Here is a 10,679-nt window from a genome sequence, read left to right as displayed (position 1 = left end):
CTTGGGCTGCCAGGGTTAAGGGGCCAGTGCAGGGCAGGGAGTGGAAATGGCAGAGGGGTCTGGCCCTAGTCACTGCATCATAAAAGCTAAAAGGAGTTTAACTGCAGGTCTCGGTGCTGACTGACTTCTTCATCCAGCAGTGCTGCCCTGGGGGGATTCCTTCGGGGGGGAGGGGCCACAGCTGGCCAGAGTCAGGTCCAGGCCCATCCAGCTTCAGATGCTGGCAACTGCCACCAACAGTCCCAGCCACACTGAATCCCCACCTCAGCCGGGAGGTTCTCTGAGAAGCGTGGAGGCTCCAGAGGAAGGGGAGTCGGATTTGGTGCCTTTCACTGCAGTAGGAGAGAAAACTGAGCAGGGGCCTACGTGGAGAAAGGGATGACCTCCCATGCCAGACTGGCAAGAAGCAAAGTCTAGGTGGTGGAGCCACGGTAGAGGGACAGAGAAACAAAGAGCCCAGGGTCAAGGAATAGAATCAGTGCAGTGGTGGCCAGGCCTTGTGCAGGGGGTCTCCAGGCTCTTCAGTGACTGCCCACACCTCTGCGCCTGCCCCCTGAAAAGGCGAGCAGAGCCAGGGGCCTCTCTCAGGCGAAAGAGATTCAATCCGAACACTGTCTTCAGCCAGTGCATCCCCACCTCCTCCTTCTCCCCTCCCTTGCTCAGCCCCCCCGCGGCTCAGTGTGCCCGGCCCAGCCCTGAGGAAAGCGTTGGCGGAAGGAGCTGGGAACCAGGTAGCAGAGCCAAAAACAACAGAGGAGCCGCCTGGCTGCCTGGGTGCGGTGCAGATCCTCCCCTTGTCTAACTGTAATCCCTCCTATCACAGTCAGTCCCCTCCTCACACCCCGTGGCTCTGACCCTACTGGGCCATACTTACCTCCCTCTTTGCAGGGCCCTGGGGCTGGCCCCAGAGGCCACTTGTCATCCCCTACCTTTGAGTCCAGCTGCCCCTTCCCCCGGTCACTCGGATTCTCTGCTCACGTCTTCCTTAGTTCTCAGGGTCTCTCCCATGTGCCCAGATGTTCCTGGGAAATGAGTTGCCTCCTTTCTAGTTCTCTGCCTCCCAGCTTGCACTTTAGCTTGCTGGAAGCTCTTTTTTGGTCTAACTGCCATCCATCCTGTTGCAACGGCAATTTCATTTGCGGAGAATCAGAGCCGGCCTTACCAGATTTGAAAAGGGCTGGTCCCTAAACCCAGGGAGACACACGAATGGAACATCCCCTTCGGTACCGAGGATCAGAGCAGACTAGGAGGCAGGATGCTTAAGTCTACGCTCGGTGCTGAGTGGAATCCTGAGGGCTCAGGGAGGCCAGGAGACACAGCTGTCCTGCCCCAGGCACTCCCAACTCCCCTCTTCTACTTTCCGACTTCCCCACCCTCTATAGAAGTCCTGCTTTATTTGCTGCCCCTACCCTGAGTGGCAGAGACCCAGGTGTCCAGCCCCACCTGGGTTTAATTTCTACATGACTCCCAGCCAACAAACTCTGTGATCCAGCAGATGCAATAACACTGGTCAGGGTGAGGCCCTTCTACAAGTGCTGGCTTTGGCCAGAGAATCTCCTTGGTCCCAGTTGGGGGTGAGGGTGAGGGGTTCATGACACTCCCACTCTTCCCATCACTCCTCCCCCACTCAGCTTCAAGGGAATGATGGAGAGGAGTGGGGGAGCCTCCTCTTCCCAAGCCCCCAGACCCCTCAATCGTGCACGCATCTACATCTACTCACACCCACACTCTTGCAACCATTCAGAGCCTGCCCATCTCCATTCCTTGTGCAAAACCAGCCACTTTCCTCATAGCCACACTGCAACGGGAACAAATCCCCAGAGTGTTTCTTTCCTAACTCTCTCAAGCCGGTTGCTTTCCTCCCCACCCCACCCCCATCCTGCCTCTGCTCCCCCAGCTTTTCTCACCAATTAAGCACCCTCCCCCACCTGAGTCTCCAAATTCCTAGGAGGAACCCCAAGAGGAGTATGACCAAGGCTCCTAGGAAGGGGAACGCGTTGCCCCAGGAGATCTGCAGCAGATTTGGTCATAATTAAAAGGCCAGCGACACTAGGAAATTCCTTCTCCTTATGGATCCCAGCGGGAAATTAAAGCCAGTTGTGACTGAATGACTGATGCTGGCTAAACTCCTCCCCATCGCCTTGTTCCAGGGCCCTAGTCCCTGCCCCTTGCCCCTAGGCTCCCCCAGCCTCCTCTGTTAGCCCCCTTTCCCGGTACCCCCAGCCCTCTCATCCCACTGCTCCCAACCCCAGTCCCCCAACCCCCTTCCCCTGAATCTCCCCTAAGCACCCCTTACACATGAGCCTCCATGCTTCTGTGGGGTAACAGGGCTGCTGGAGGCTGAGACATCCAGCCTAGCTGCCCGGCACCATGCTCTGGACCCTCTGCCCACCTCCCTCAGCCAGGGTTGGGGTGCGGGGGCTGAAACTCAGGCCCAGAGCTGCCAAACCACGAGCACATCTGGAAAAAATTCCCCTCCCAGCCCGACTTTCCTTTGTCTTACTTCTGTCTTTTTGGAAATTCTGGCTGCCTGGCCAGTGGGGGGAGTGAGGAAGTGAAGGGAGGGGAGTGGGCCCAGGCCTCCTTCCTCCACCCCAGGGAGCCCCCACCTCCAGCCTCTCCAGTTTCCTCAGCCAGATCACATCCCTCCTCTGTGCTCCTGCAGGTCTAGGCTCCCTCATTCTGGATGACCATCTTTTGAGCGAAGTTACTACATCCTTCTCACAAGGCTTGTGGGGGAGAGGGCCACCACTGGCCCTTCTCTTTTGCAGCAGGAGGGATGCATATTGAGGAGACTGGACTATTCTGGCTGGGGTCTCAAGAGGGCTGGAGTGGAGATGGACATGGGACCTGGGTGGAAGAGGTAGGGGGCAGTGAGGGGGAAGGAGAGGCAGCAGGAGTCTGCTTTCCGCCATGTTCCCTCCCCCAGCCTCTCCTCAACCCTTTGGCTGGGAGCCTGATTTCACTGTCAGAACCTAATCCCCCTCCCTTTACCTACAGCGTTGCTGGAGCCGGGTGGATGGGGGAGGAGCACAGGCTGTGCCTTAACCCCAGGCCCTAAGCACCCCCCAGGGACCACCACCACCTCCGCTTTTGTCTGTCCATCCTCCGAGAGCCCTTCGACCTGCTGCCCCCTCACTTCCAGAAGACCAGGCCACCCGCACCCCCAAATAAACTCTCCCACACCAAACCTGGAACCCTAAAACCAGGCTGGAGCATCCAGCTCCCTTCTTCAGAACTGACATTTTATTGGTTATTGCAGGGTGGGACCCTGTCAAGAAGTCCTTTCTACAGTCTAATCTCCATCCCTCCTGCTCCAGAGTCACCCTAGTTGCATTATTTTTTTTCCTACACACCCGTAATTCAGAGATTTTCCTCTTTACAGCACAGAGACTCGACCTCCAGTGTGACTTTGGTAAATCCTCCAGCCCCTCTCCCTTGGCTCTCCTCCTCCGGGCTCCTCCCCAACTAAGGCCCCTACCTCCTTAGACCGTTCCCGGGCTCTAAGGGAAAGGGCCTAGAATCTCGGAGAGCCTGTCTTCTGCTCCACCCATGGCCACGCTGGCAGGGAGGGGCCAGGGCAGGAACCCAGGGCTGGGACCAGATGAGGGGATTTTCTTCACCGTCTCGGAAGAAACTGGGAGGACAGCTCCGGCAGGGTGGCGGGGGTGGGGTGCGGTACGGGCATCGGGGCCACGTGCACGGATTCGCCGAGGGCAGCTGGGCTGCAGTGTCCCTCAGCGCTAGACAGGCCCCCGGGTTCCGCCCGCTCAGGGTACCGCATCCTCTGCGGTCGGCGGTCTCGAGTCTCCCGGCCTGTATCCGAGGTTCCCTGCCTGACTTCCATTTGTTTCTCTGTCTCCTGGCCCTCTCCCCCGGGGTCTCGCTCACTCCCACTTGGGTCTCCGTGGGGAGCCGTTCCCTACCCCCTTCCTTTGATCTCCCACTTCAAAGCTGCTCGCGGCGGGGCGGCCTCTCCTTCCGCCAGTTTTACGGCTCAGAATGGTGACACCTGAGACCCCGCTCCGCCCCTTCCCCGGGGCACCCAGACTCCCCGCAACCTAGGTGGCAGCGCGGCGCGCCGAGGGCTCCGCGCCTCAGTCCCCGCCTCCCCTCCCTGCCGCCTGCTGCGATTCCCTCGGGGGTCTGGGGAGCCGAGTGACAGAGAAAGCGCCGTAATAAAGAGCTCGTGTCAAGTGATTGGCTGTGACCTCTGCCCTCCGCAGCCTGGCGCTCCAGGCTCCTGTTTAACCCTTCGATGCCCGCCCAACGCTTTAAGAAGAATGAGTCTCTTTGCTTCAACTTCCAGCGTCCGCAGGCGCTACTTGAGCCCGATACCGGGTGGGGAGTCGAGGGTGGTGGGTAGGGGGTGAAGCCCCCTCCCAGCCTCTTCGAGTTGTTCCAGTAGGGGGCGCCGTTGCCTCACTTAGGTGCCTGGCCCCTAAACCCCAGGGCTCCCCAGCCGGTCTCGAGTTCGGAGCGGTCACACTGGATCCAACTCAAGCTTCAGTGGAGCCGGAGCTCGGCCGCGCATTCTCTTCCCCAGCTCTGGCTTGCAAGCAGGGGTTCACCCGCCGGTGGTGTCGCCGGGTGTCCGGCGCCAAGGAGTCGAGCGCACCGTGTCAGGTTGGGCAGGGATGGGGAAAAAGCGAGGTGCGACCCTGTGCCTCGGACTGCAGGACGTGAGAGCCCAGCATCTGTGCCCCGGGCCTAGCGCCCTCTCCTCTCGGTTGAGAGCCCAGTCCGAGGGCTATAGCCCTCCGTCCGCCTCCTCATCCACCCACTGGCGCGGGAGCCAGCAATCTCGGGCCCTCTCAGCGAATTCTGGACCCGCCCACTGGGCTAGATCCAGAGGACCGGGTGGGAGTGGGGGTGGGGTGGTAATGCAGGGCCGGGACTCAAGGCCCCCCAGGTGGGGTGGAGGGGGGGGCGGAGCGGGAGGCGGGACCACCTCATTCTTGGGCAAGGGCGGGTCCACAAAGGGTATAAAAGCTGCCCGCGCGAGAGCCCAGGCCGGCTTTAGGGTTATCCTCGGACGAGTCCTGGATCCTGAGTCTTACCATCCGGCGAAGGCGGCGGAGACATCTCTTTCGACTAAAGGACTCAGCGTCCAGTGCTCCAGCCGAAGGATCTAAGGGGACCGCCACTAGCACCGCCACCATGCCCAACTTCTCTGGCAACTGGAAGATCATCCGATCGGAGAACTTTGAGGATCTGCTCAAAGTTCTGGGTAAGGAGATTTTTGAGCGCCCGGGAGAGGAGAGGGGGCTCCGCCGAGGCCTCGGAGGTGGGTACGAGAAAGAAAGGGAAGTTGGAATCAGGGCGTGGGAAGCTGGGCGCCTGCATTCCCAAGAATAGGGGTCAGACGCCTGGGTCCCGGGGCGCTGAGCCCGAACACCTAAATCCTTCTTCCTCTGGCGGGGCGCCCACAGACGCCAACTCCTGCGGCGACTCAGCCTCTGAATCAAGTAGAAACCAGAAGCATGAGGTCGGTATTCCCTGGGGTGAGGCAGTGGGGTTCTCCGCAGTTCGGAAGCTGCAAACCCTGCATCCAGGCTGGGAGCCTGGGTCCCTACCCAGCCGAGCCTCCCACCCCCACCCCAGGCATTCCTGCCTCCTTCCCCTTGCCCCCCGCAGGTAACCCAATCCCCGGGCAGATTCCAGATCTCTCTGTGCGGGGCTCCACCCACCAGGTGATCCGTCACCGCAGGGCCCCCAGATCCCCCTTTCAGAACTTTTCCACTCTGCTCCCCCCACCCTCCATCTGTGAGGCAAATATTTTCCTACAGCGAGCAGCTCCAGAATCCTAAACTCACTCTGGATAATTATCACTTTCTTAGATTTCAACAAATGGCTTCGTGTGAAACCCCAGCCATCCCCTCCCTTTGAGAAAATCCGAATTCTCTTCTCCCTGCCTCCCTGGAGACGGGCTGCAGCCCAGCTAGGTCTGTTGGTTAAAGGTGGAGGAAGTTGAATCTACCCAGACTGCCCTTCCCAACTCCTGTGTGCCCTCTGGTGTCTGGGGAGGAGGGGTGGGGAAAGCCTGGGCCGGCTGGGGAGAGGGCTCTGCAAAGAGATGGAGGTTAGTCAAGGACCCAGCCACTGGGAAGCCACCTGGAAACCCTGGAGCCATCCATTTCTGAACTGAACAGAGAGACCCCAGCTGGAATGAGCAGAGGGCACCCTGTGTGGGGCCGGGGGCTGTAGAAATGAGTCAGGAACTAGGAAGGGGCTGGAATGCAGTGAGGAAAGCAGGGATTTCCATCCTTCCTTACCATTAGTTCTGCTTGCAGTCTGACCACAGTATTTCTTGTAATCATGTCAGCCTTTCTTGCCCTACCCTTGTTGAAATGAAAGATCCAGGACTTCCCTGGTGGTCCAATGGGGACCCCGCACTCCCAGTGCAGGGGGCCTGGGTTTGATCCCTGGTCGGAGAACTAGATCCCGCATGCATGCCTCATGCTGCAGCCAGGATCCCGCGTGCCACCAAGATCCTGCCAAAGGATAACAATTTTCCCTTCAGAAAGCCTAGATGCCATTCCATCCCCCAACTTCTCTGGATTCTGGCCCCTCTCCCCAGTGGAGGAGGCAGTGGCCTGGCACACCCCCAGGCCCCAGCTGGAGGATAAGATCCCAAACCCAACCCTGTTGTCTGTCTGTCTTCAGTCTGTTTGTCCTCCCTGCGGGGTCTCTCAGAGCCACGTGCCCTCCTCAGGGCTTGCTGTGGGGCAGATTGAAAACAGACCCGTTAGACAAACACAGTCCTGAGTCAGCCAACGTTGGCTGAGCCTGGCCCCAGCACCACAGGTACCAGAAGCGGGCTGGAGGGGTGTCTCCTCTGGACCTAGCCTTGCTTCCGCAGGAATCTCAGTCCCTTCTCACCCCTCTTTGTCCTATGCAAGAGTCTCTCTCCCGGGGAGGGATGCTCAGGTATTTGGGGGATACCCGTCCCATCCACTATGATGGTTACGACACATAGCTAGCAGCTCCTGTTCCTATAACGGGAAAGATGGATAACAGGATGGACTTCCCGGGTAGCACCAGAGAGTGAAGTAGTCTTTTTGTCCAAGGAGGTGGAGTGGGATATGTCTCTTTTACCAAGTCAATTAGTCCTGGGAACCTCAGTCATTTCTCCCTGGACCCAAGAGATTGGCAGCCAAGAAGTGGGCTCCTGGGGCTCCTGAGGGACAGGGCTTCCTCCCACTCCCTTCTGTCTGGAATAGAGTGGGTCTGCTCTGGTGCCGAGGGGAAAGGGGATTTGTTTCTTCTCTAGGGACCCAGGTCTGGAGGAGGGCCAGGGGGTCTGGACCGCATTGGGAGGTAGGGAATCCCACTTGCCTGGCCCAGCCCAGCTTGGCCCCTCATCCCACCCATTGCTTCCCTGAAGCGTTCTGCTCCAGTTCAGGGCAGGAGGCCAGGCCAGGTGAGGGTGTAGAGCTTGGACCTGGGCCCTGACTAGAGGTGCCTCCCTGCCTGCTTGACTTCCTGCCAGAGGGCTGCTCTCTCTGGCTCCTCCACTCCTTTTAAATAACTAGGGAATAGAGAGAAGGGGTCCAATCTGGGAAAGGATAGGGGGACAGGCACAGCGACTCTGAATCCACAGAGACTGAATGAGAAGACCTGACCCCTGAAGTTGGGTGGGTGTTCCTGGAGTCGGGCCCACATCAGGGGAGGGGAGGGGAGTGTCCCTTTCTGTTCCAGGAGGGCAGGTGGGCAGGAGTCCGATGCAGGGAACTTTGTCTGAGCCCCAACTCTGGCTTTTTCTTTGCCTTCCTTTTATCAGTGAAAATAACAACAACAATAAGAGTAGCTATTGTTTCCTGAAAACATATAGATGTGCCTGGCACTGCGTGTGCTAGGGCCTAAACACACATCATCCCATGTGATAGGCTCTTGAAGAAGTTACTGTCTCCATTTTACAGTTGTGGAATCTAAGGCTCAGAGAGGTTAAGCCATTTGCCCAGGGTCACCCAGCCTGCAAGGGAGGGTGAGCCAGGTGGAAATCATGGCCTAATAGATCTTATTTCACAGCCGGTGGTGTCCCCAGGCTTCTGACCATTCTGTAGGGGGAAACAGCTGTCCCACCTCTTCCCCTGCTGAGAATCCCTGCTCCTTCTCATCCTGGGGAGGGACAGAGGCTCAGCAAATAAAGGCCACAAGACAGGGGAGGGGAGTGGGCAGAGAGGGGAGTGGCCCCTACTCCAGGACGTGAGTAGTGAGGCCTGGCTGGGGAAGGCCTGCCCGGCACGTGGGCGGGGGTGCAGACGCAGTGACTCTGATGAGCCCACCCCAGCAGATGGTCTCCAGCAGGATGGACAAAGGACCAAAAGTGAGGTGAATTGAGCCAAGGTGAGCTGTCGCAGGATGAGAGGAATAGGGGGAAGCTGCCCCCAAGAACCGAGTGAAGAGCTGAGACTTGGGGATCCCGATCCAGGGCTGCTGACTCATCCAGGTGGGGCCGTAGCTAGAAGCAGAACTCCCAAGGGCGGGGCACTGCCTCTCTGTCCCTCCTCCCTGAACCCACCAGCCATCAGGGCTGTACCACCTGCCCTCCCTTCAAGGTGCTTTCTTGGACACCCAGGCAGCTTGCCCCTCTTCCCAGCCGCTCACAGTTCAGCCTGCTCCTGCTGTCCCTGGGGAGAGTGTGAGCCAGGCGCCTGGAGCACCCATAAGAGTCGAGCCTCTCCTCTCCCTCCAGGGGTGAACGTGATGCTGAGGAAGATCGCCGTGGCTGCAGCATCCAAGCCAGCAGTGGAGATCAAACAGGAGGGAGACACTTTCTACATCAAAACCTCTACCACCGTGCGTACCACAGAGATCAACTTCAATATTGGAGAAGAGTTTGAGGAGCAGACTGTGGACGGGAGACCCTGTAAGGTGCGTGCCGGGACGGGGTCCCTCAGGGCATCTATTGCCCTGCTGGGATGGGGTCCCTCAGGGCATCTATTGCCCTGCCTCTCAACATGACATTTTCCAGTCTTTTCCTAGAGTCTTTCCTCCAGTTCCAATGGAGAAAGTCCCTAGATAGTGGTGGTGGGAAGAAAGGGGGTGCATCCCCTATACCTCTCACAGCATTGTCCCTGCTGTGGGCCCACCTCACCTGACCACCCTCTCATGCAGAGCCTGGTAAAATGGGAGAGTGAGAACAAAATGGTCTGCGAGCAGAGGCTTTTGAAGGGAGAGGGTCCCAAGACCTCCTGGACCAGAGAACTGACAAATGACGGAGAGCTGATCCTGGTAAGGCCTGCCTCCTCTCAGCTCACAGCAAGCCCAGTGCTACCTTCAGAGATTTTCCGGGACATTCCAGGGTGCAGGAGATTTAAGAACAACTGTGGCTGGTCTCCCTGTCTCCTATGAGGCTGCTGGGGCAGGACTAGGCTGTCTCTGTCCCATACAGTGTCCTTGTGCAAACGTAAAAGGATGTCCCTTCCATTTGGAACAAAGGACATGCGCTGAGAGGTCCCAACAGTTCTCCGCGGGGATCTTCCTGGCTTGGGGAGAAAGACTTAGGATGGACCCCTGGGGCTGTACTGTCCTCCATCCCATGATGCCCAGGCATTTTGTGACCAGCTCTTACCTGTCAGTCCTGAGCCAAGAAGTAGGTTTGGACCTGGAGGTCAAGCAGAGTACCTCCGCCCAACCCTCCTGCAACCAAACACAGGACCCAGGCTAACAATGACTTCTCCCCTTTCAGACCATGACGGCGGACGACATCGTGTGCACCAGGGTCTACGTCCGAGAGTGAGTGGCTGTGGCCCAAGAGCCGCCAGAGCCTGCCACCAGCCCATGCTCCCTGCTTCACTGCCCCATGGGCTGCCCCTCCCCCATTCCTTCCTTCTAGGCTAGCTCTCCCCTCACCCCAGTCACTTCTGGGGGTGCTAGGATGCCTCCTGCAGGGGCTCTGCTTTTCTTGGCCCCTCCTCTCCTCCCATACACCAACAAAGTGGGATGGATGGCAGGACCCCAGATCACCCGTTCCAGAATCACTCCCCCCATCCCAAGTCAGCAGTCCCAGCCCCAAGCCAGCCCAGAGCACCGTCTCTCTCTTTTTCTGCAAGGGGACCTGAGGGCCCGACTGGGAAGACCGGCCCTCTGTCTTCCACTCTTTGTCCCTGTAGCCCATACAGTGTAGAATATTTATTGGTTAATTTTATTAAAATGTTTTAGAAAATAAAACCTGTCTCTGGCTCATTGGGAAGGGGTTGGGTAAGTCACCTGAGTTCAACTTTGCCTCTAAATTGCAGTGTGAGAGAGTCGATGTTTCAGCAGCACCGGTGCGACTTACACACCTGGGAGGGAACCACCTTCCCTTCACCTTTCTCATCACCACCCCCTCATTTTCTGCTGAGTCCATGAGCATCACCTTCACTTCCCCTCCTCCAGCCTCCTTTGTCTCCTGCTCTGGCTTCCAAGGCCACCAGGGCCCCCCTGACTCTGAGCTGGCATGCTGGGGAACTGATTCCCACCTTCCCCCATGATGGTGACATAGCTTCCTCCTCCTCCAATTGTTCCTTCTCTCTCCTCCAACCCCAATCTGTGGGCGACCCTGGGCCTGGCCTTGGCTTCCCACCTGGTTCCAGACAAGCTCGTCACCGCCCACGGGCTGGCCTTGCTCTTACCCAGGTATCCTCTGTGTCTGAGACAAACCCATCTCTGCCTTGAGATCCCTCACTCTGCCC

The 10,679-nt window shown here is 58.3% G+C and overlaps 1 protein-coding gene across 1 annotated transcript; it reads left to right on the top strand.

The window, feature by feature from the left end:
• Nucleotides 1–4,975: 4,975 nt before the first annotated feature.
• Nucleotides 4,976–10,176, top strand: CRABP2 (cellular retinoic acid binding protein 2). Its single transcript, XM_067728220.1, has 4 exons — nucleotides 4,976–5,230; nucleotides 8,699–8,877; nucleotides 9,121–9,237; nucleotides 9,695–10,176. Exons 1-4 carry the CDS (start codon nucleotides 5,161–5,163, stop codon nucleotides 9,743–9,745), a joined length of 417 nt encoding a protein of 138 aa, XP_067584321.1. The 5' UTR covers nucleotides 4,976–5,160; the 3' UTR covers nucleotides 9,746–10,176.
• The last annotated feature ends 503 nt before the right edge of the window (nucleotides 10,177–10,679 follow it).

This window comes from Pseudorca crassidens, chromosome 2, assembly GCF_039906515.1.
Source record: "Pseudorca crassidens isolate mPseCra1 chromosome 2, mPseCra1.hap1, whole genome shotgun sequence".
Lineage (NCBI taxonomy): Eukaryota > Metazoa > Chordata > Mammalia > Artiodactyla > Delphinidae > Pseudorca > Pseudorca crassidens.
Note: the sequence above shows the minus strand (reverse complement) of the source record. Positions and strands in the feature narration are given on the sequence as shown.

Bases quoted from the DNA above. Each gene is read 5' to 3' on its own strand.
- CRABP2 (XM_067728220.1), top strand. From the start codon at position 5,161: ATGCCCAACTTCTCTGGCAACTGGAAGATCATCCGATCGGAGAACTTT. The intron at 5,231-8,698 runs GTAAGGAGATTT...CTCTCCCTCCAG, and splicing joins GGATCTGCTCAAAGTTCTGG to GGGTGAACGTGATGCTGAGG. The intron at 9,238-9,694 runs GTAAGGCCTGCC...CTCCCCTTTCAG, and splicing joins ATGACGGAGAGCTGATCCTG to ACCATGACGGCGGACGACAT.